Genomic DNA, 25,541 nt, shown 5'->3' on the forward strand with positions numbered 1-25,541 from the left:
TGACAAAGCCCTGTCTGGGATGATTTAGTTGGGGGTTGGACTAGATGACCTCGTGAGGTCCCTTCCCATCCTGATATTCTATGATTCTACAAGTATGCCCCTGTACCCAGAGATGCAATTCTGAGTAACTGGTTTTTTTTTTTTTTTTTTTTTTAGTGTTTCTTGCTGGTGATGTAGTTTCCCTTTAGCTTGTCCTGTGTACGTTCAAAGACACCTCTCTAGTGCTGGAACACTGGATTTCTGTAAAAAATCAATTACCAAAACACTTCAATAAAATATCCTGCCTGTATGAGCCAGATCCTTTGGGCTCAATCATCAATCTTGCTGGTAGCCTGTACAGGGGAATAATGGGGTATAAGGTATTCCCGTATTCCTACTACATGGGCAGCCTGCAGTATCAGAAACTGTGGTGGGGAGAGCAACTGCTGCCTGGGTACTATTCTCTTCCCACACATGTGGATGATGTTTAGTTGGTAGGCAGGGGATGGGGAGTGAGCAAAGCCTTGGCTCTACCCTGTCTGTGTGCCAGACAGCACGACTAAGCCACTGCAGTGTGGTAGGTAAGACTTACACCACACAGAGCAAGAGGGAGAGAAGGGCTGAGACTCTGACTTCTCAATCACACTTTAGTCCTGTTCTGTTTCTGAGGCAGCACAGGTAGGCACTGCTCCTTAGATGGGCTGGATAAGTAGTGAAGTCGAAGCGAATCGCAATCTGGCCTTGCTGCTGTTATCAACAAAGAGAGGCTGAGAAGAATAGGATTACAAATAAACATCACTGGATTAAACACAGTTTTTCCTCAATTCAGATTATGGGGGGTGCACTTTCAATAGAGTAGAGCTCCGATAGTCCACAAACTCTGTGCACGTTCAGTGTACTGTATAATGTTTCTAATGCTGCAAAGAAATCAGAAAAATAGTGTTTTTTGCTTTTATTTGTTTAAAATATCAGACTGACTAATAATATTAAGGTGAAATTTAAATATAATTATTTTTGAGGGATTTATTTTTGTATAATTTATTGCCTAATTGCAAGGAGTTCAGGGAACAGTAAAATGATTTAGGAAGCTGGGGGAATGGCTTATGAGAAGGTTAGAGGAGTTAAAATGCGCAGTCTGGATAAGAGATGATAAATGGGGGAAATAACTGTGAGAGCATTTGAAATTAAACACCAAGGACCAAATCCTGGACCCTAATGAAATGGTAAAAACAGCTGTGTAATCCCATTACTGCCACTGTTGAACTAGTGTTGAACTAGGCCAGCCATTCTTTTAATAGTTGTCCTAGTGTGGAATAGGGTATGAAAGGGGTGTTTTTTCCAAGGGAGTTGGGTGCAGACTCTTTGGAATGTAAAGGAGCACATCAAAATGAGCTTCACATCCACGTAAGCAGCCCACTGCATCCTGCACTATAGCCACAGAAACTATAGCCTTAGTGTTTGTGGTAATTTCTGCAGAGATATAACAAGAGAGAGGAAGAGGAGCTGGTTATTGAAATAGTATCTATTCCAAACAAATGTGGTACCTTTTTGGAGACTTGTTGGGGAGTTAAGGAGTTTTACTTGCCTGTTCTGTCTACACCTCCTGTGGCCATGAAGCGACTTGAGCCCAGGCTGTATATCAGAAGAGACATACAGATGAATTTGGCCTATTAGACTCTAGAGTAATTTCCCACGAGAAGTGTCAAAAGACCCATCATTTGGCTTACTTAACTAGACTGGACAACGTACAAGCAAATGGACTGTCAGGAACAATCCTGTACTATTCATTCCTATGTTTCCAATATTGATTTAAAAGTTTTCAGTGATGGGGAATCCACTATCACCCTTGATAAATTGTTCCAATGGTTAATTGTTCCAGCTGTTAAAATTCAACACTTTATTTCCAGTTCGAATTTGTTTATCTTTAACTTCCAGCCATTGGATCGTTTTACATCTTTCACTGCTAGATTTAAGAGCTAATTATTAAATATGTGTTCCCCATTGTTGGAGGGTGGGATTTCCATTATCCTGTATTCCTTACAGCACACAGTCCTCACACACTGTGGCAAGTACAACACCCACCCACAAACATGTGAATCTCCTGAGATCCATATGGAGTTCCTAAACTCTGCATTAGCTCTGGGCCCTCTATCCTCTGCCTCATCTACATTTTCCAGGGAATCTTCAAGCGGTAACTGTCCCTGAGATCCCCTTTAAGAAGTTCCTGAGATTACTAATGGACAAGAACCTCTGCATGAAAATTGATACAGCCTCTCTTCCCTTTGATGTTGTGTGTGTGAAGTGGAAGATGTACATCTCTCTGGCTACTTCCCTGGCCTCCATCTGGTCCCTACAGCTATCTACTTGTGCCCATCCCATTCATGAATTCATGCATCCACAGAAAGCCCTTAATGCAGAGTGTCTTCTCTGCAGGCTGAGAGCATGATCTGGCTCTAAAAGTTCTTTTTCGAGAGCTTGCTCATATCGATTCCATTCTAGGTGTGTGCGTGCCCATGTGCACAGTTGTCGGAGACTTTTGCCTTAGCGGTATCCTTAGGGTCAGTTGTGACGGCCCCTTGAGTGCCATGCTCATACATCGATATATTAGGCACCACTGACCCTATACCCTCTCAGTTCCTTCTCACTGCCCATGATGGTTGGTTGGAGCACCTTGTCTTGCAGATCGCAAGAGCATTAGTGGTTCTTTATAGCCTTGGTTCTCTTCTTTGTATATCGTTTGTAGCCATTAAGTTAAGTGTTAGGTTAGTTGGTAGTTAGAGTCCAGGCTGCGACAAGGCCACAGGCGCAAGTCTCCATCTCCATGGCCGTGGATCCCAGCACTGTATCTTAGGTCTCCTACTAGAAGGCCCAGGTCCTCAACGCACTCCCCATCTACAAGACATGGGACACCGGAGTCAAGATGCTGGTCACCATACCACCAGTACTAGCGAGCTTCCCATCAGAGATAGCCACGGCCCAGGTCATCTTTGCCCAGACGGTCTCACAGATGTCGGTCCCCGCCCAAGCGGGGAACACTCCTTGTGATAGCACTGGTCCAGTTCCCCCCATTACCATTTGTCGGGCAGGCACTATTTCTCACCCTCGCCTCGCTATTCGCCAACCAGAGTCAGTTGGCAGACTCAGGCCTCGATGACTCCACCCTCGTCACTGGAAGGACAGTGGTTGGAGTTGAACTGGGAGTTCAGCCCCTCGCAAAGAAGGGGTGATTCGCTGCCAACTCATGAGAGTGGTGGGGCACCCACACTGACAATGTGGCAGCAGGCACAGTGGTCCACTCAGTAGTCGTATTGTACGACATACGAGTAACACCGGTCCCATGTTCCCATCAGCCCTCCCTGGCCACCTTGGACAAACCAGCCCCGGTACCACCAGCACTGGAGTCAGAATGCGGTGCCAAATTCCACACCGGGCAGTGCACCGAACCCCAGCACCGAGAGAGGGAGGGAGAGAGAGAGAGAGAGAGAAAAAAACAAACCTGCTCCTCTATAGCTGGTGTAGTCATCGGCGTCATTCCCAGATGAAGAGGTGGCGAGTCCCTCCCAAACAGGAAGTTCCCCCACCCCCGATGACTTCAAGGAGCACCAGGCCCTCCTTAAAAGGGTGGCTGCTATCTTGATTGAGGAGATTGTGGAAGAGTCCGACCTCCTTAACGTTATATTGTCCACTATCCCAGCCTGGGTCATGCTGCCTGTCCACCCAGGGGTCCTTAAAATTGCCAAATCTCTGTGGCAAACCCCCTCTTTCGTCCCGCTGACTTCTAATAAGGCGAAAAAGAAGTATTACATCCCTGCAATACCTCTACATGCACCCGCCAGCAGCATCACTGGTCATGTCTGCTGTGAATGAAAGGGACAGGCAGGGCCACGTTAGTGGCACACGAAAGAATAAAGATGCCAAGAGACTTGATTTATTTGGCAGAAAGATCTATTCGACGGCCAGCCTACAATTCAGGGTGTCTAACCACCAGGCCCTGGTAGGCAGATACCGTTTTAACCTGTGGGACTCCCTTAATGAGTTCAAAGAGGCCCTCCCACAGGATCGAGCCCAGGAGTTCGTCACTTTGGTGGACAAAGGCACAGCGGTGGCAAGGGGAGCCCTCCAAATGTCCTGGGATGCTACTGATTCAGCAGCCAGGGCGGTCACCACCGCAGTAGCTATGAGGTGCAGCTCCTGGTTGCAGCCCTCCGGGTTGTCCCAAGAGATGCAGGCCACTATTCAGGACCTCCCGTTTGAGGGGGTGGGGTTCTTCTGCAAGCTCATGGACGCAAGGGTCCATGGCCTTAAAAACTCCCAGGTCACCCCCTGCTCCTTGGGCCTTCATGCTCCTCAGGAGGCCAGAAAGCTGTTCTGTCCTCCACCTCCTCCACCCCCACAATTTAGGTCCTGGGGAACTCTCCGATTGGGTTCCTACAGGAGAAAGGATAGAGACAACGGGTCTAAGCAGCAACACCTGTCTGTCTGCTCAATCTGACCCTCTAGGGAACCAGGGATGCCAGAAGCAGTCATTTTGAGTGTGCATTCGAGGATGAGACTCCAGTCACTTCACTGGATCCACCCTCCCTCTCTTTCCTCAACCGCCTCTGCCCCTTCTGATTGGCCTGGTCTCAGCTAACCTCGGACCATTGGGTGCTCGACACAATTTCTTCGGGCTACACCCTGCAATTCACCTGGTGGTAGAATCCTACATCAGTGTTGGAAGGAGTCCCCTTCACAGCTCCATCCCCATCAGTGACCCTCATTTCCAATGCATTGCATTCCCATCTGCCGCTCGAGGGTACATCAGTTTTCGCCCAAAACATGATGGTCAGGGCCTCAAGTGCCTCTATCTGCATGTCAGGGACCCCGTCCCGCTGTGGGACCTGAACATGGTGCTGTCGTAGCTCATGGGACCACCGCCCCCCACCTTCGAGCCTCTGGCTTCCTGCTCTCTCCTTCTTCTGTCCTGGAAGGTTGTATTCCTGGTTGCAGTAACATCTGCCTGCCAGGTCTCTGAGATTAGAGCTCTCAACTCAGAACTGCCCTATACGGTCTTTTACAAAGACAAGGTCCTGTTGGGGCCACACTCGGCTTTCCTGCCCAAAGCGATCTCTCAGTTTTATACAAGCCAGGACATTTTTCTTACCTGTCTTTTTCCCAAAGCTGCATAAGTTGAAGGAGGAGCATAGGCTGCATTCCCTAAACATCAGTAGGGCATTAGCCTTCTACATTGAAAGGACCAAGGCATTCCTTGAGTCAACACAGTTCGTCGCGGTGGCTGACAGGATGAAAGGTCGCCCATTGTCCTCTCAAAGAATTTCTTCTTGGATCACTGCTTGCATTTGCTACTGCTATGATCAGGCGAAGGTGCCACCCCTGACGATTGTAATGGTCCACTAGACCAAGGCGCAGGCCTCTGTGGCAGCTTTTCTGGCCAAAGTGCTTGTCCAAGATATCTGTAGGGCAGCCACCTGGTCTTCTGTCCATAAGCTCACGTCCAACTATGTACTTACCCAACAGGCCCGGGATGATGCTAGCTTCAATAGGGCAGTACTAAAAGCTGCTAAACTGTGAACTCCAAGCCCACTTCTGAGTGTACTGCTTGTGAGTCACCTAGAATGGAATCGACATGAGCAAGCAGTCAAAGAAAAAACAGGCTTCAGAGTAGCAGCCATGTTAGTCTGTATCCGCAAAAAGAAAAGGAGGACTTGTGGCACCTTAGAGACTAACCAATTTATTTGAGCATAAGCTTTCATGAGCTACAGCTCACTTCATCGGATGCATTCAGTGGAAAAGCAGTTACCTACCTTTTGTAACTGTTCTTTGAGATGCATTGCTCATGTCCATTCCATTACCTGCCCTCCCACACCTCTATTGCAGTCACTAGCAAGAAGGAACTGAGGGATGTAGGGTCAGTGGCACCTAATATACCGACACATGAGTGTGGCACTCAAGGGGTGCCACGCCCGACCCTGCAGATACTGGTAAGGCAAAAGGCTCTGACAACTGTGCACACGGGCGCGCACACACCTAGAATGGAATGGACATGAGCAACACATCTCAAAGAACAATAGTTACAAAAGGTAGGTAATTGTTTGGTTTTTTTACAGTAAGGAGGGCTGAAATGCGGTTTAAACCTAAAATTGTTTTCCTAAAAAAAATAAACATTTGTGAAGCATGTTTTCATATTATACAACGTGTAAGTTAGAGTTCCTTAAAATGTCATACTCAGGAAGGTTTTGAAGATGCTGTTTCACTGAAAAATATTATAAATGATGTTTTGTCTCTGTAAGGTAAGAATTAGACAGTGATGTATGCTTTAGCAGCTATTAATAAATCAAATAAATATTAGACCATGCAGGAGATGCTACAAAGCAGTTCTGAATATTACATTTTTATGTATTATTATCGCATAATGCAATTCTGTTGTCAAATCAATATGACTGTTAAATATATTCAAAGTAATTATTGTATAATTACTGTATTGTATAATCTAAGCAAGAGAATTTGGGCTCAGGTACATGTCTTTTTTCCTATGGGAACTCATTTTGGGTCCTCAACACCTGCACAGTCCACAAAAAGGTAGCTGTTAAGATGAGTGGTTGAGAATCTATGAATGTATACCTAATTCAGCTTTGCAGTTGAACGTGGAGTTAACTATTCTGCTTCTGTGTTCTACCTCTTCTGCCAATTTGTTCCTGTAGATTTCTCTTGAACTCCTGCATATGTAAGGAATATAATTGATGATAAATATCAGCTAACTCAATAGGATATTTACAAAAATAGCACCCAGCGTTGCATTGGGAGCTCAGGCAGTGTTGTGTACCCTGGTCATACTAAATGCTTAAAGGTGGAGAAGGGAAGCAGAAAAATAGTATCATGCTGGCAATGGGAAGAGCAACTCAGACATTCAGTAGAGCAGAATAGCTAATAAGAGAGTGTTAGGCCTAGCTGGCTATACAATTTACATCTTGAGAGAAGGGGTGGGAATAGAAATATATTGATAAGCCTTCAGTGAGCCTTTGTTGGAATTGTATTTATTATTTGTATTACCATACTGCCTAGGAACCCTAGTCATGGATCAGGATTCTATTGAGCTAGATGCTGTACAAACACACAACAAAAATATGGCTCCTGCTCCAAAGAGCTTACAATGTAGGTAAATATGAGACAATAGATAACATAAATAAGATAATATTAGTCAGCTTCATGGGCAGTGGTCTCAGCACACCCGCAGCCTAACCAATGTCAAGGTGTTTTGTTTTTGTTTTTTTGGTAGGGATCTAGACAAAGGAGAGCATTTGAGGAGGGATTAGGAGGATGATAATGACATAGCTTTGCAGATGTTTATGGGGTGTTCCTCCCAAGCATGAGGGGCAGCATGGGAGAAGGAATGAGGGTACTTGTTTGTATATTTAACCAGTGGGCAAGGGAAGCTGGCATGGTCTGATTGGAGGCAAGTGTCATCAGCTCAGTAGCAAATGACAGATAAGTAGAGAGGGGACTGACCATCAAGGACTTTGAATATGAATATAAACAGTTCATGTTTGTGGTGATAAAAGAGGAGTCAATGGAGGGATAAAAAGAGAGAAGTGACATGGACAAAATGATGGGCTATGAGATTTATATTTGTGACAGCATCCTGTGAGGGGCAAATCTGCATTTATCAAGGCTAGAGAGAAGGATGTCGTAGGAATCGAGATGCTAGATGAGTGTTAGCTGTGTGGATAGATGGGAAAGACCATGTCTTTGAGATACTATAAATTGGCAAGATTTAGACATAGTCTGGATCTGAGGACCTAGAGAAGGGTTCAGGTTGAAGATGATGCACAGGTTATGGCCTTAGTGACAAGCAGGATGGTGATGTTGTCCACAGTGATGAAGAAAGAAGGTAACAGGGAGGGCTTGTGAGGGAACATTGGGAGCTCTGATTTAGCCATGTTGAGCTTGAGCTAACAGCTATACATCCATGAGGTAACACCAGAGAGACAGGCTAAGAACTTGGTTTGGATAAAAGGAGACCGTTCTGTCGCAGAGGAGTAGTTCTGAGAGTCATCAGCATAGAGATAGTAGTTGAAATTATGTTTGCATATGAGATAAGGTATAGAGGAGAAGAGAAGGGGACCAAGGACAGAGACCTGTGGGAACCTGCCACAGAAAGTTGGAGGGCAAAAGGAGGACACTGGAAGGAGTGATTAGAGAGATATGAGGAGAACCAGGGGAGAATATAGTGACAGAATCCAAGGGAGGTCGAGATCTCAAGAAGAGGAGCATGGTCCATGGTGGCACAGGCAGCTTGAGAAGTCAAGGAAGATGAGAAGGGAGTACTGGGTTTCTGCACGTTAGCTAGGAAGAGGTAATTCAAGACTTTGGCAAGAGCAGTTTCAATTGAGTGCAAGAAATGCAAACTGGATAAGAGTGGGTCTAGGATGATTTTTTTTTTTTTTGTATTTTGAGGGGGAAACTCTGTGGGAGAGGTTGGAGAGAAGAGTAAGGAAGGATATGAGCATGATTGCAAGGGAGATCAGGAGATGGGATGGCTGGGGTCACTGCAGCAATTGAAGGGTCTGTGGCAGGGTAGGAGTCAAGAGTTGTGGGGGGTAAGGGAGAAGGGAAGGCAAGCTGAGAGGAGAGGGAAAGTTATGAAATATTTTGTCAGTTTTCTGTAGGAAGAATTTGGTGAGATCCTGGTCAGAAAAAGAAATGGAGGCAGGAAGAGTGACTCATTCAAACTTTCCAATGGTGGCAAAAAGGCAGCTGAGATTGTGGGCATGGAATTCAAATGAGCTGGAGAAGTAGCGTTGTTCAAGCAAGAAAGAACTGAAGGAGAGACTAATTTGTAGTGGAAGAAGTCAGCCTGACCCCAGCATTTCTGCCAGTCTCTCTCTCCTCAGCACAAGAGTAGAAGTGGAGGAAGCAGATATTGTGGGTGAATCAGGGCTTGGGGGTTGGCAAAGCAAACCAACTAAATAGACCTTGGGGTGGGGAAGAGAGTCAGAAGAATCGGGTGGAGGATTATGTTGTTCTTTAGTGCTGTAAATAGACCTCTTCAGAGGGAGAAATTGAGTCTGGGTTTTTGATCTGCATTCACATAGTTCAAAGGCAATACCTTTGCCAGAAAGGCAAAGAACAGTAAATTTTCTGGGCCATCCAGAATAGGTTGTGTGGCAAGTTTTACTCTTGCAAATTTAGCAACAGCAGCTTTTGCTATTGCAAGACCCAGTTTGATTTGATTTCAAAAGGGAGAGTAAGGTTTGTGCACTATAACCCACTGCCAATTAGTTCAAACATAGTATTTTTGCCAGAAGTGACAGTATAATTTGCCAACCAAGTGGGTTTTATAGGCAAATAAACTACACTTTGATTATTAGCTGCTGCTGCAAAACATCATTTAATATGATTTTAGGAAGGAGCTGGCCTTTTTGTAATACTTTGTATTAGCCTTGTAAAGTGCAAATTTCACCACTGATTCCTGAGTGAGGCAGTTTAATTTGCAAACCACTTTGTGTCTTATCCGCTATTTTAAACATAATGGTATAAAAACAATATACAAATTATTTTAAAAAGAATTGGCTGCAGTACCTCAAACTACCCCATAGGAGCATTTGGGGGTGGAGGGGTTGCTTTAAAAAAAACCCTGAATCTGCCTTAATCGGCAGACTAATGCATCGGGATTTGGGCCAAGTGAAAGTTAAAGTATATGCTGAGGAATATGAGTAATTTGGACATACACTTTCCAAAATTCTAGGAAAGGTATAACTATCCAGAGGTTTTGTTTTAGAAAAATGAAATGTTTCTGTAACTTGCGGAAAACCTGAGAAGCTTTCCTATGAAGGCAGTTCTCTCGTAAATGAGAGGGAGCAACGTTTAGAATTGATGTCCCACAGATACTAGATCCAAATACAAGTGAATGGCTCAAGAATACATGATTTCCTCCCCTTTCAAGCTATTCTTGCCTGACCTGAAGGGAGACCATGCACAAAATGCATTCAGGGACATAGTCACAAGAAGCATTCAACAACATCAGGCAGCTCTAGTGGAGGACTAGTCTAGTGCCACTGTGTATTGATCAGTTCTAGATTTCAAACCAGATGAATGATTACCCTTTATATTTTTATGCATTAGAATTTTTACATGAACTTGAAGTAGATTATTATACAGTCAGAGTTCTAAATCATGATCTCAGACTGGTGGTAGCTGTGGCATTTTAATGTATGTTCAAGGAAGGTCAAAAGTAAACGTTTAAGACCAAGTAAGAGTCAGACAAATCAGAAACAGAAGAATAAAAATAAGAACTCTGGTATAATAGCTCAGTGCAGAAAAAAAATCTTTAGACAATCAAAGCCACAGCAATATTTCAGTGTAATTTACTTAAAAACAACAACAACAACAACAACCAAAAAGACCACAACTTGAAAACTGGGGCAAACCATGTTTTCTTGTTTCCAGCTCAGGTAATTGAATTCTACCTAGTTAAAGACTGTTGGCAATTTTGATTGAATATATTTTTCTTCTAATGTAGTATTCTGCTGTTAAATCATTGCCATATTGCTGAGATGAACAAAGGATCCTATGTATCCGTCTCTTGTTTTTTTAACCACTTTGGGATGAATGTGTGATATTCTACGATTATCAGTAGCAGAGTACACAGGGGATGTTGTATTCAGAAATATGAATTCATTTCCTCTGTGGATAATCCTTGTCTGGACCTGCATAATTAAGAAAATTACTTCCCTGGGTTTCAGCCATACTTTCTACTGAACAAGTTTTCTGCTGCAAATCTAAGATCCCCAGTCAGTTTTCCATGTGCATAAAACTGTGGATTATTACTGATGAATAGAATCTTTACCAGAAATCTAACAGGAAGGCTAAGGTCGTTACCAGCTCCAGAACTTCTATAATAAATTCTGATCTGGCACTCAAAACAAATACAAGAAGCAGTTCAGTATGTATTATACTTAGGTTTTTTCTATGTTTACTTAAAAACTTCGTTCTTTTCTGGCTGACTGACATTTCCCTGTGGAAAAGCAGAGTGCAGAAAGAAGGGCAGCTAATTAAATCCCTCCAAACTTTTGTCTCTCTTTCTAACTCATCAGCAATTTCCTTTTTTAATTACGTTTGGGGAAAAAAATCAAATAGCCAGTTTCTAATGAAGGACTGTTCCTTACTAGTCAATTATGTCTCTTCCTTAAATTAGTTATAACACTAAGCAGATTCCATCACTTAGGAAAAATTATAATGTCTTTATATGTATATTGATAGATGCTCTCACCTTGAAAAATGTGTTCAGTTTTGGTCACCCCATCTCAAAACAATATAGCAAAAATAGGAGGTATCCAGTGAAGAACAATGAAAATGATTACAGGCAAACTTCTATTTCAGGAAAGATTGAAAAGACTGCAACTGTTCAGTTTAGAAAAGAGATGAATAAAAGCAGACATGATAGAGAGATATGAAATATTTAATGATATAGAGAAAAACAGTTGAGCATTCCTATTTACCTTTTCTCATAAGAACACAAGAACAAGGGGTAACTAAAAAGCAGTAAATTGTATAACTTGGATTATAAGGTTTTTGGGGGGAATGCCATCTTTTTTTCTCCTATGTTGCCTAGCACTGCCTAGCACAATGGGATCCTTGTCTATGTAGGGTTCCTGGGTGCTGTGGTGGTGGTAATAATTATAACTAATAATAAATTTTAAAACTGATTGAAGAAAATATATGTACACACTATATAATTAGTGTGTAACTCACTACTGCAAGCTGAAATTGAAGCCAAGAGTTTAGTAGGATTAAAAATCAGAATTAGATGTTTATATGGATAATGAGAATGTCCACAGTTACATCAGATATAATTTTCAAAGAAATTCTGTGGTCTTATAAACCTTCAGGGAATAAATCAGCCACTAACTGATTGGGCTCGGGGCAGTTACTTTCTATCAGCTGTTTATGCCATAATTATCTGCTTCAGGATTCCTTATACCTTCCTCTGGAGCAATTGTTACCGGTTACAGATAGGATGTTAGACTAGCTGGAGAACTGTTGTGATCCAATATGGCAATTCCTGTCTTCTTGCTCCACTTCAGTTGTATGACATAATTGAAACCATTTTCAGTTTTGGTTTTCTACTTCCAAACTGTACAGACAATGCACTTGGGGGGCAAAAATCCTGATTAACATGTTAACATTTGTTGTTTGTTTTGCAGTAACATCTAGAGACACATCTACAAAGCAAGAAAAAAAAACAGATCAAATCAAAATCACAGCAGTGAGTCTCAGAGTCTGTCTTGGGCTCACCCTATGGAGCTAAAATCAGCAGTGTAGATGGCTCTGCTCGAGCTGGAGCCCAGTCTCTGAAACTGGAAGGGGGTTTTAGCCCCATACCACAAGCTCGAGTCAGTTGGCCTGGGCTCTGAGACTCGCTGCCAGGGATTTTTTTTTTTTTTTGCATGTAAACATACCGTAGAAGACCAGATAAGGGTACGGACTCCATTGCATTAGGTACCATACATGCATGCACACAACAAAGATTTAAGTGCTTGCATTCTACACAGTCCAGTCTAATATCTAATACACCCTTTTTACACATGACATAAATGATGTTACTTCTAATATGTATAGAAATAAGTAGTATATTGAAAAAGAAGAATGTTTTTTTTTTCTGTGGAAAAAAGTGCATGTAGGAGTTTGGGGGCTGGATTGGTCCAACAGACACTGCCTCTACTGGGGAAGGTACAGAACCACAACACTACATGGGAGCTCCAAGAGGCACTGTGCCTCAGGAGAGATGCTGCTGCCTCCAGAACTGTGACACATAGGTGCCTCCATGGTACTATTAAGAGGGAAAATCTTGTGTTTCCTGTGTGACCAACCAACTGCTCTAGCCTACAGGGAAGGAGGAGGGTGGGGCAGGATCAACACCTCAATCACCTCTTCTTGACCCTTTTTGGGGTTTCTGGCTCTGCTAGTAATGCTAGGTTTACACAGCCCTGGGGCTTGGCACTTACATGCAGCCTTCCTACCCTCCCTCCTTGCACACCTGTGAGGGGAAAGAACAATTTAGTCCTGTGCTACTTTTAATGTACATAAATTATTTTAAGAGTAATCTGGAAGGATACTAATAGGAGTTTTTCCAGGCAGAGTGGACTTTTAAAGACTCCCATACCAGTTTGTGAAACCCAGATCAGACTGGTATTAGGTACCTGCATATGCAGTGCTTAGTAGTAATTTTAATTGCTTTAAAAAGTGATCCTTGTATTTATAAGCAGGAGATTCTCACGTAGGAGTAAAGTGCTTATTTTACCTCTCTGTTCGGCACTGGTGCGACCACTGCTGGAATACTATGCCAGTTCCAATGCCCACAATTCAAGAAGAATGCCGATAAATCAGAGAGAGGGCTCAGTGAAGAGCCACAAGAATGATTAAAGGATTAGAAAACATGGCTTATGATGATACTCAAGGAGCTTAATCTATTTAGCTTTACAAAGAGAAGCTTAAGAAGTAATTTATTGAGGAGTGGGGCTCAGGCTTCAGACCTCAGCCCCAGAAAGTCTAAGCGAGCCCTGGCAACCCCATTCAAAGGGGGTCGGGACCCACTTCTAGCAAAGAAAGGTGTATATAACACAATCCAGTGGCTGAACATTGAAGCCAGACCTATTCAGACTGGAAATAAAGCATAAAGTTTTATCAGTGAGAATAATTAACTATTAGAACAGCTTAACCAAATATTGTGGTGAATTCCCCATCACTGACAATTTTTAAATCATGATGGGAGGTTTTTTTTAAATAATGTGCTCCAGTTCAAACAGGAATTACTTGGGGAAAATTCTGTTCAGGTGTTAGATTGGTGGTGGCCAGCTTGTGGCCCGCGGGCTGCATGTGACTCATCAGGGTAATCTGATTGTGGGACACAAGACATTTTACTGACGTTGACCATCCGCAGGCATGGCCCCCCGCAGCTCCCAGTGGCGGGCAGAGAAGTGTAGGCAGAGAAGTTTCTGTTTTTTTTATTGGATATTTTACTAAGTGTTTTTGTGGTGGTGCCTAGAAGTCTGCTTTTCTAGAAAATAAGACTTTTTAAATTTTGCTTGGAGTGCTCGTACAGGCACTCCCATAAAGACATATAGTAATGTTTCTTAAGTGGTTCTCAGAATGTAAAAAAAGAGAGAAAAATCACACTTGGTTGTGGATTCTAAGAGTGCTCAAAATCCAAACAGTGGCTGTACTTGAGTGATAACCTTGCCCAAATTCTACTTTACTTTCAAATGCTATGAGGCAGGAAATTTTCACTTCTTATTTATTTTTAATGAATTGTTTACAGGAGGAATTCAGCATATACTAATGCCACAGTTGAAAGTGTTGCATGGTGCATTAAATATAATGTGCTTTCTTTTCACCTGCATGCACTTTTGTGTCATGTCCATATTGCATTAATTTGCAGAGCAGGGACTTTGAGGCTCACCAAGTCCATGGCTCTGGGCCCCCTGACTTTGAGAATATCAATACTAACTGTAACTGTCTTTAAAAATAGCCAAAAAAAGTATGTGTCTAGCCCTTTTTACTGTGGAGATCGCCTTGGAGATGTAAACTGATTTTTAGAACTGAATCATAGAAGTGTAGGTCTGGAAGGGACCTCATAGGTCATCTAGTCCAGTCCCCTGCACTCATGGCAGGACTATGTAATAACTAGACCATTCTTGACAAGTGTTCTTAAAAACCTCCAATGATGGAGATTCTGCAACCTCCCTAGGCAATTTATTCCAGTGCTTAACTACCCTAACAGTTAGGAAGTTTTTCCTAATGTCCGACCTAACCCTCACTTACTGCAATTTAAGCCCATTGCTTCTTGTCCTATCCTCAGAGGTTAACAAGAACAATTATTCAGCATCCTCCTTGTAACAACCTTTTGAAAACTGCTATCATGTCCTTCCCGCCCTAGTCTTTCCTTCTCCAGACTAAACAAATCCAATTTTTTCAATCTTCCCTCATAGGTCATGTTTTCTAGACCTTTAATCATTTTTATTGCTCTCCTCTGGACTTTCTCCAGTTTGTTTACATCAGCGGTTCTCAGACTGTGGGTCAGGACCGCAAAGTGGGTCCCGACCCCCTTTGAATGGGGTCACCAGTGCTCACTTAGACTTTCTGGGGCCGAGGTCTGAAGCCCTAGCCCCACTCCTCAGGGCCGAAGCCAAAGCCCAAAGGCTTCAGCCCTGGGTGGCAGGGCTCAGGTTGCAGGCACCCTGGCTAGGGGCTGAAGCCCTTCAGCTTCAGCTTTGGCCCCTCTTCCCGGAGCGGTGGGGCACAGACTTTGCCCCCCACTTCCAGGGCAATGGGGCTTGGGTGGGCTCAGGCTTCGGTCCCCCTTCCTGGGGTTGTAAAGTAATTTTTTTTGTCAGAAGGGAGTCATGGTGCAATGAAGTTTGAGAGCCCCTTGTCTACATCTTTCCTGAAATGTGATGCTCAATAATCCTGCTGAGGCCTTATCAGTGCATAGTAGAGTGGAAGAATCACTTCTTTTGTCTTGCTTACAACACTCCTGCTCATACATCCCAGAATGATGTTTGCTTTTTTTTTTGCAAGTGTTACACTGTTGACTCATATTTAGCTTGTGATTAACTGTGACCCCCAGATCCCTTTCTGCAGTACTCCTTCCTATGCAGTCATATCCCATTTTATATGTCTGCAACTGATTGCTCCCTCCTAAGTGGAGTATTTTGTATTTGTCCTTTATGAATTTCATCCTGTTTGCCTCAGACCATTTCTCCAGTTTGTCCAGATCATTCTGAATTTTAATCCTATCCTCCATAGCACTTGCAACCCTTCCCAGCTTGGTATCATCCACAAATTTTATAGGCATACTTTCTGTGCCATTATCTAAATCATTAATGAAGATATTGAACAGAACCCGATCCAGGACCAACCCGTGCAAGATCTCACTTAATATTCCCTTCCAGTTTAACTTTGAACCACTGATGATGACACTCTGGGAATGGTTTTCCAACCCTATAGAACTTCATCTAGGTTGTAGTTCCCTAGTTTGTTTCTGAGATGGTCATGCGAGATAGTATCAAAAGCCTGACTAACATCACAATAGACCACCACATCTACTGCTTCTCCTCTATCCACAAGGTTTGTTACCCTGTCAAAGAAAGCTGTTAGATTAGCTTGATGCAATTTGTTCTTGACAAATCCATACTGACTGTTACTTATCACCTTATTATCTTCTAGGTGTTTGCAAATGGATTGCTTGATTATTTGCTCCATTATTTTTCCGGATACTGAAGTTAAACTGTCTGGTCTGTAATTTCCTAGATTGTCCTTATTCCCCTTTTTATAGATTGACACTTATATTTGCCCTCTTCCAGTCCTCTGGAATCTCTCCTGTCTTCGATGAGTTTTTGAAGATAATCGCTAATGGCTCAGATATCTCCTCAATCAGCTCCTTAAGTATTCTAGGACGTATTTCATCAGGCCCTGCCAACTTGAAGATCTCTGACTTGTCTAATTTTTAATTTGTTCTGTCCCTATTTTAGCCTCAGATCCTGTCTCATTTTCACTGGCATTCACTATGTTTGATGTCTGATCGGAAGTAACCTTTTTGGTGAAAACTGAAACAACCATTTCCACATTTTCTGTTGTTGTCTTTTCCCCCTCACTGAGTAATGAGCCTACCCTATCCTTGGGCTTCCTCTTGTTTCTAATGTATTTGTAGAATGTTTTTTTGGTACCCTTTATGTCTCTATTAGTTTAAACTTATTTTGAGCCTAGACCTTTCTAATTTTGTCCCTGAATGTGTATGGTGTTGGTATATATTCATCCTTTGTAATTTGACCTACTTTCCACTTTTTGTGAGACTCTTTCTTGAGTTTCAGATAATTAAAGATCTGTTGGTTAATTCAGGGTGGTCTCTTGCCATACTTCCTATATTTCCTATGCAGTGAGATAGTTTTTCTCTTGTGTCCTTAATAATGTCTCTTTGAAAACCTGCCAACTCTCTTGAACTGTTTTTTCCCTTAGACTTGCTTCTCATGGAATCTTACCTACCAACTCCCTGAGTTTGCTCAAGTCTGCCTTCTTGAAATCCATTGTCTTTATTCTGCTGTTTCCCTTCTATCATTCTGTAGAATTGTGATTGTTTTGTGATTGATTGTTTTCTTAAAGAGTCTCTTTTCACTCTCACACAGCTGCCAGGGCTGATCAGTGGGACCCATGAAATACATGCCTTTTGGTCCCTCAAATTTTTAGAGGGACTCCAGATCAGTTTGATGACGTGGGAACAAGAGAGTAAGGTACTACCTGGGCTGCTGGTAACTGCACTCCCTCTCTTCTGGCACATCTGCTGAGCAAGTGGTGGGGCTTCTGGTCCCATTTAGGGGAAACTCAATAACATGAGGTGGCATGATCTAGGAGACTAAGCCAGAACTTAGAGTGGGAGAATCCTTTATTCTAATAGTGTGTCTAACACTAATTAGTGGAGATAATAATGCTTATCTCTTGGGCTGCAGAATGTTAGGATTCGTTTGTCAATGTCTTTAGAGCACTATGGGTCACATTTTCAAACATGCTCAGCTTTCACTGGGACTCAGTATGTTAGGTGCTGAGCAGTTTTGAAAATCTGACCATAACTAAATGTTAAGCATTATTTGAAAGAGAGAGGAAGATGGGGAGAAGCCCAAAGAGACAGTGGGATAGAAGAGAGAGCAAAGAAGCCAGAGAGATGAAAATAAGGAGAGCAAAGGTAATGGAGGCAAAAGAATGGGAAACTGTGTGAAATGGGAGAAAGCTAAGGGGTGGAAAGCAAAGAGGGGTCAATAGAAAAATGAGAGAGGGAATGAGATGCTACTTTTCAAAGAAAGAAGAGCTAGCGAATAAAAACAGTGCACAGACATGAGAAAGAATAGAAAATGAATACGGAGATGGATCAAATGGATCATTTATGGACAATGAGAACTAAAGGGGATAAATACGAGGAAGATTAGAATAAGCAAGAAGATGCACACAACACATTAGTGAATTTAGTTTATTTATGATCCACTATTTTATTGTGCTTCTTCTGCAGATATCCTATATCTAAGTTAGGGGGGGAATGAAAAGTATAGCTATTTTATTTACCTGACTACGGCTGAATACTCTGGATTCTATAGTTAAACTGTTGGAGGAAAACACCCTCAACAAAACCAAAGAAGATAACTTTAAATTAACTTGAATATGCACACAATTCTTCAGTGAATGAACTCTTCAGCTCCTAAACTTCTGGTTTATATGGAGGGGAAAAATGATGGGTTTTTTTTTAAAATTGCGACTCTCTATAGCGTTAAGTCTGAGGTGACAGACTCCTTTTTCCTGCAGCAAAGGAGACTGTGGTAGCCTGAAGACTATCTTCCCCTGTGCTTTTATTCGCAAAAAGAAAAGGAGTACTTGTGGCACCTTAGAGACTAACCAATTTATTTGAGCATAAGCTTTCGTGAGCTACAGCTCACTTCATCGGAAGCTCACGAAAGCTTATCCTCAAATAAATTGGTTAGTCTCTAAGGTGCCACAACTACTCCTTTTCTTTTTGCGAATACAGACTAACACGGCTGTTTACTCTGAAACCTGTGCTTTTATTATCTAACAACTTGAATAGATTGTTTCGTTAAATTTTCAGCGACTTCCTGCAAACAATGGGTGTCAGAACTTCTCAAAAAAGTTAGCAAGAATCTTTTCTAGTGAATGTTGTTAGACAACCGAAATATAGGGGTCACTACCAGACCCTGATAATTTTATTATATAATAAGACATTATTGAGGATGGTCCAAGATTTGCCTTATGGGCCTTCCCTTGATCCTTATTGTGTTGCCTTGTATCCCAGTGGACAAGACTTCGTTAAATTTGGAGGGTGGAAGTGGAAGTAATTGTTTCACAGGCCCAGCCTTAAAATGTGAGAAGGCTGGTTCTGCATAAATAATTCTTACAGCATGCACTGTACGTTATATACCTTATTTCTATTCATTTGAAACACTGAATAGATTAATTTTATAAAAGCCTAATGATAAAGCAGCCATGGTCACAGAAGAGCCTTTTTCTTGATATGTGGTTCGTGTTTGATCCTGGAAGTTGCTGTGTTCCTCATGGAAGTTGAGCATCGTTAAATTTAATTAAAAACTGCGAAAGTGCAGGCTCAAGCCCTTAGTCAAAAAAGAAGCACTTCTGGTTTCTAAAAGACATACTGTACCTATGTTGCAAAAATTGGGGGTTGGGAAGGCATGCCCCTTTTATAACATTACATTTTATTAAGCAGGGACACTAAATCATCATGTCAAAATGTTATCCTTTAATTTCATTGTCATTTTCATTAGAAATTCTAACTAGGCTCTGGTGGTGTTCAAGAAGAAGGAACATGGCATTTGTAAATACCATGCACTAAGATGCAAAGGACAGTATTTTTCTGATATGCAGAGTTTGACACGTGAAAACAAATGTCTTCAGTAAACTGGCATTTGTCAAATTTAACACCCAAAAAAGAAAAAAAAACTGTTAAAATAGGTTATTGGGTAGAATCCTAAAGCATGAGTCTAGGAGCATTAGAATGCACAGTGCTCGTAGCAGTGTGCTCCCTACTGCAAGTTTCCTGGGAGTGTTTCTTTTTGAACTGACACAGCAAAGTCTCCAGTTCTGAAACAGATGTTCTTCCAGCAGCTCTGAAGTAACCTTACTTGCTGGATACAATGTCATATCAAGGGGTTAGTGGTCCACCTCAGCGTTCTAAGAGGACTCACTGCTAATGAAATCAAATGCTTAGAGAAGCATGAGATGCAGGGCTTTAGCTAGTATTTTGCCTCAACTAGGGTGGTCAGTTAATTTCCGCAGTACAGCACAAGGTTGCTTTTCACCTTTGCAACTTTTTTCAAAACAAAATATTGGTAAAATCCTCTAATTTCCCTCTAATCACGAACTGGCTTGAAGACTGGAATGATTTGTTTGTTTGAAGAATGTTGACGTTAGAGTGGGAGTCGGAGGGACTGCAAACAGTGGGTATTGTTGTGATTATATTTGCGTCTCTGAAGCTGCTTCATTTGCTGGGACTGATTGATTTTTCAGAAGGTAAAGTGGTCAATCACTGTTTGTGTTGTTTGTAGTATCTAGTCTGCTTAAAAGCTGTCTACGTAAAACAGACTGCTAGTCTGGTATAAAACCTGTAACGTGAAAATGCTTGAAAAAGTGAGAATAACCTGTGGACTCTGAAATCTTGTTTTTGTTTCTGTTTCCTGTATCTGATATTTTAAAACAGAAGTAGAATCTAACATAGGGTTTATTATATAGTGTATTACATTTTACAGCCTGTCTGCATTGAAGTATGTTGGAAAGGTTGAAAACACATGTATCTATCAGTTACACTAACCTTTGAAAGCTGCTCACTAATATCAAAACTTAATACATCGAGATTTATCATAGTTTGTTTCATAAAACTGAGTGCTCCTCTGCTTTGATATATGTTCTAAAAATAATTATTCTGGGGGGGGGGTGTGTGTGTGTGTGTGTAACCTGTTTGTTTGATTAGACTGTCTGTTCCCTATGTATATAGGGCCATAACATGCCATCTGTTTATAAACAGAACGTCCTATTAATTTCAATACCAGGTTCTGTTTAAAACTCAGTGGCACAATGCAGACCTTTGGTACAGATACTAAGCATTGTTTCATGATACTGAATATGTTAACTTCACGTTGCTAATTAAATTTAGTTCTAAAAATCAAATTATACTGTCATCTACTCTAATTCCTGTCTGAATGCTGTAGTAAACAAAAACAATTTACAGCCTAAGGCTTGATTTTGTTGCTGTGCAAATACCAGATATTCACTGTAACTTCGCCACTTTCTGGTCACAGTCAGATATCTAAGAAGAACACACTAATTTTCTGAAGCATACTTTTTTTTCTTCATAGTGGGAAAAGACTCATGGAGATTTGAAAAATCACCCCATAAAACTGTTCAATGTACTGATGAAATGTGAAATATTTAACCTAGCACTTTTACAGTTACTGAACTATTTAAATAAATCATCCTTAAAACTGCATGTGAGAATTTACAACATCTGGCAACAGGAAAACTTGCTACTAAATACTTTTTATGGAAGTGTGAAATTCTTTTTCAAAGTTCTAAACTACAGGTTAATCTGTCCCTCATAATACTCACATTTCTTTCTTTTAAACTCTGGGCTGTGTAGATTTGCACATAAACATTCAGTGTTTTTAAACTTTCATCTTGCTTCATTGCATGACAACTCCAGCTTTATAATTGATGACAATAAAGTATTTATAGAAAAAGGATAAAATACAGAATTCATGAGCAATTCTGAGTTTGTCCCTTTCCTTAATTCTTCACAAAATCATATTGTGATTAAGTTTTGAGAAAATCTTCTATATGTACAGCAAATGCAGTAAATCCCCCTAAAAAAATCTGCTAGTAACAAACCAACCCTGTAAGAAATAAATAGTGCAGTGTGATATACAATAGGAAGCATAACTATTCAGGGTTAGGACTATAATTATGTAATTAACTCCAACCAATAGTGTCATGATATTTCCTCACATAATATAATAATTGTATTTAAAATCACCCAGCAACGTGGAACTGACAGATCTGTACAGTAGAAAAACAATAACATTATAAAACACAGCAAAAACGTTATAAATATTACTAGTTTGAAGAGCAGCGGTAGTTAGCAGGATTTCTTACTCCATCATGGCCTGTTTCGTGCTCTTTCACTTATCACTTACTCCAGCAAAACTTCCCCTAAAGTTAATAGGAATTTTGCCCGTGTAAGAAATTAATAAGGAGTGCTTTGCAGGACATCTATAACTTAATGGCATTCACTGCAGCTTTGTCATTGACTTCAGTGGGACAAGGATCAGGTCCTAATAGCCAAATACTGATGCATTGGACAAAAGATAAGAAGGATTGTGTGTTTAGATCAAAATGGAAGATAAAGGACTACCCCCCAGATCCTGCAACCAGGAGGCAGGGCATGAGGCACCTGCACAAGCAGGCCAGTGCAGCAGCCCTGTATTTGTTTATATTTATAGGCTTTCCTATGGCATTCATCAATGTAAGGTATAAGCATCCCACCTACACTAATGAATTTGTCTTGACAACACTACTGGAAGATAGGGAAGCATTTTTATTTCTATTTTACAGTTGTGGAACTTGAAACACAGAACCTCAGCGGGTGTAAATTGTCATAACTCCACTGAACTCAATGAAATTATGACAGTGATGCATGACAGTTTATACCAGCTGATGGTCTGCCCCGGAGAGACGTGGCTATGCTCACTCAGGAAGTCTGTGCCAGGGGTGGGATCAGAAATCAGATTTCCTGAGTCTCAGCCCAGTGGTTTACCCACAAAATTATCCTTCCTTTCTGTTTGAGATCAGTGAATTTGCACAGTTCCTGGAACAGTCAATCATACACTTACCAATTCCCCAAGCTTACTCTCTCTCCTCTCCCCCGTCTGCATGTAGCTGAAAAGGTCTTTGCTGTCCCTTTACCTGCCTCACTGCTTCTTAATCTATCCACACTGTGGAACTTGCATAATGACAGGTTTCAGAGTAGCAGCCTTGTTAGTCTGTATTCGCAAAAAGAAAAGGAGTACTTGCGGCACCTTAGAGACTAACAAATTTATGCTTATACTCAATTAAATTTGTTAGTCTCTAAGGTGCCATAAGTACTCCTTTTCTTTTTACTGTGGAACTCTAGCACTTTATTGATTATTTAATTACTACCATTTATAATAAGATAAAAAGGCCCTTACCTACTATTCCAGGCACATTGGACATTATTTAAAGTAACTGTCCAACAAAAACAAAGCCACAGCATACCCCTGAAAATACTCCACCAAAAAGTAACGTGAGACTGGCCATATGGGTCAGACCAATGGTCCATCTAGGCCAGTATCTTGTCTTATGACCATGGCCAATGCCAGATGTTTCAGAAGGAATAAACAGAGCAAGGCAATTATCAAGTGATCCATCCCACGTTATCCAGTCCCAGCTTCTAGCCGTCACAGGGTTAGAGACAGCCAGACCTTGTGACTGTACCCCTGACCATCTTTGCTAATAGTCATTGATGTACAATGAACTCCATGAACTTATCTATTTTTTATCTTATCTATAACCTAGTTATACTTTTGCCTTTCACAACATCCCCTGACAGCGAGTTACACAGGTTGACTGAGAGTTGTGTGAAGAAGTACTTCGTTACGTTTTTGTTCTTCTTTGAGTGCTTGCTCAGTTTGGAGCCCCCCATTCACAGTAGTCTACAAAGACAAAGTCCAGCTGCGGGTCCATCCGACTTTTCTGTCTAAGGTGGTGTTGCACTTCCATGTCAACCAGAATATTTTTCCTCCCTGTGTTCTGTCCAAAGCCTCGCTCCACCAACAAGGAGAGGCGGCTGCACACTCTGGATGTCAGGCGTGCCCTGGGGTTCTACCTTCTGCAGATTGACGCAGCTCTTTATCACGATAGCTGACAGCATGAAGGGCCTTCCGATGTCCTCTCAAAGAATTTCGAATTGGATCACCACCTGCATCTGGACTTGTTATGAGCTGGCCCATGGTGGAATGACTGATCATAAAAGTTTTCCATATTATTAGTCACTTCTAGTCTGTGACTTCTTAATTTATCTAGTGTGTCATTGACACCGTTCTCCATAGTAGTCTTTGGGATATGTGATGTTAAAGAGGACATGGACACTGCTCAGCATGTGGATTATGTAGGGGCTTGTATGCCTGAATTGGTCATGTACAGATCTATAAATAAATGTCAAGGTTTGTAAATCAGTTGAATCAGTTCCATACGAGAACCATAACAGATTTAAAAAATCCATTATATCCTATTATCCAACATACTCCTTTAGTACATTATAAGCGTGTAGGTGGGTTTGGCTCTTCCTCATTGTCAGTCTCTGAGGGATGCCATGCCCCTTTGCTGGCACACTTCTGAAACCACAGTCTAAGTAACGGGGGAACTTAGTGGTCTCTGGCTCCAACCTTTAGGCACGGTGGGCCACTGAACTATTTGTGTCTCTAAGCCCTCATCCAGGGTGGGGCACCACACGGCCTAAGACTTTAACCCTTAGGCAGGCTAGCTGCGAGTGGTCTGGGGGGTGGGCAGGCTCTCAATCAGGGCATGGCACCCAGCAAACAGTCTAGGGGGGCCAGCAGGGGTTAACACCAACCCAGTCTGTCATCTTGGTTCTGGTGGACCACAGACACCCACAGGCCTCTTCCCCTAAGGAGGAGGAGTACTGCCACCCAAGGGGTAGGGTGACACAGGCCCATGACTCCACTGCATCCCAGCCCACGGACCTAACAGTGGCAGAGTGGTCTGCCACTGGATCAGCAGGGAATGCCACTGCAATACGCTGACTGTGTTTTGGATGCCCCTTCAGCCACACTCCAGTCTGCTATCCCTGGGCTCCTTCCTCCCCTGCCCTCCGGGTGTACCTGAACCCCGGGGTCATCCTCCGTCTCCCCAGGGTATGCTGCCAGTGGCAATCCCAGCAACTCCTCAGCGTTTGGCAGGTCCGGCAGTCCTAGTACCGGGGAGGTGTCCTCAGGGCAGCAGAAGTCTTCCGTGGGTTCCGGCTCCAGCAGCGGTAGCTTTGTTATGCTACCGTAATTACTCTGTGTGTGTGTGTGAGTGTATACATGTATTTTTAATTATTATAGTTCTCAGTAAGTCACTTACAGTATATAAAAATCTTTATCTATAATTACTCCATTGGTGGTGGTTTCGCAAAACAAACAAACAAACCATAATTGCTGAATAAGAATCTGGTACCTTCTTATAATTGCAATCCATTCAAAAGATATTAAAATTTTATTTGGTTGTAAAAGGGTTGTTGGCATGTGTGTATTTGTCTGTTTTTGAATAAGTATATAAACAAACATGCATATTTGCAGCAGATAGCTGCACATGTTGTGTATGTATATTTTATTTTCAACCTTGCTTTATTCACTTTAAGAACAAATAAATGATATCAAATAAATAATGGTGCATATGAAATGGTTTTAAAACATTAGAAGTAAAGGACTTAATAGGAATAATTTAAGCCTAGCTGAAAATCTGACAGTTCAGTTAATTTTTTTGTGGAGCTCCTAGAGGTAATGTGGCTGTTTCCTATATGGTTATCTTGCATGGGGATCAGGAATAAAGATAGTCTAGTTTGTGCCATGATAATATTGTTAGTTTTTTAACGTGTTACTAGCTTAACCATCCGTGTAAGCCAAGGAGGAACCCCATCCTGACAATCAGGGAACTCATGACAGAAGCTCAGAGAATTGTTTATATAATTCCCATGAGCTGGGTTGTCTAGGATTATATGAAATCACACACCTTTGGGAATGGAGCAGCTGGAGAATGTGGCATTCCATAGTCACTAAAGAGACCCCTTTCAGCTGATTGGGAACAGTTTACACAGCTGTGGGAACAGGACACTGGAATTTGCAAGGGATAGGAACCGCAGGTTCATTAAGGCTGGATATGAGCCTTACAATTTCTAAAGTCCGAATTAACAGAAACTTGGA

At 41.9% G+C, this 25,541-nt stretch overlaps 1 protein-coding gene across 2 annotated transcripts in view; it reads left to right on the top strand.

Moving 5' to 3' along the window:
* KCNIP4 (potassium voltage-gated channel interacting protein 4) overlaps nt 1-25,541 on the top strand; it is a 449,700-nt gene that overhangs the window by 219,723 nt on the left and 204,436 nt on the right. The window contains exon 1 of one of the 2 annotated variants that reach the window (XM_077814617.1): nt 19,947-20,058. The exons of the other annotated variant lie outside the window; for it this stretch is intronic. Within the exon in view, the coding sequence (XP_077670743.1) occupies nt 19,947-20,058 (112 nt within the window). Of the gene's footprint in view, nt 1-19,946; nt 20,059-25,541 lie in introns of those variants that run through there. 2 annotated transcript variants of the gene reach the window in all.

The sequence above is a fragment of the Eretmochelys imbricata genome, chromosome 4, assembly GCF_965152235.1.
Source record: "Eretmochelys imbricata isolate rEreImb1 chromosome 4, rEreImb1.hap1, whole genome shotgun sequence".
NCBI lineage: Eukaryota > Metazoa > Chordata > Testudines > Cheloniidae > Eretmochelys > Eretmochelys imbricata.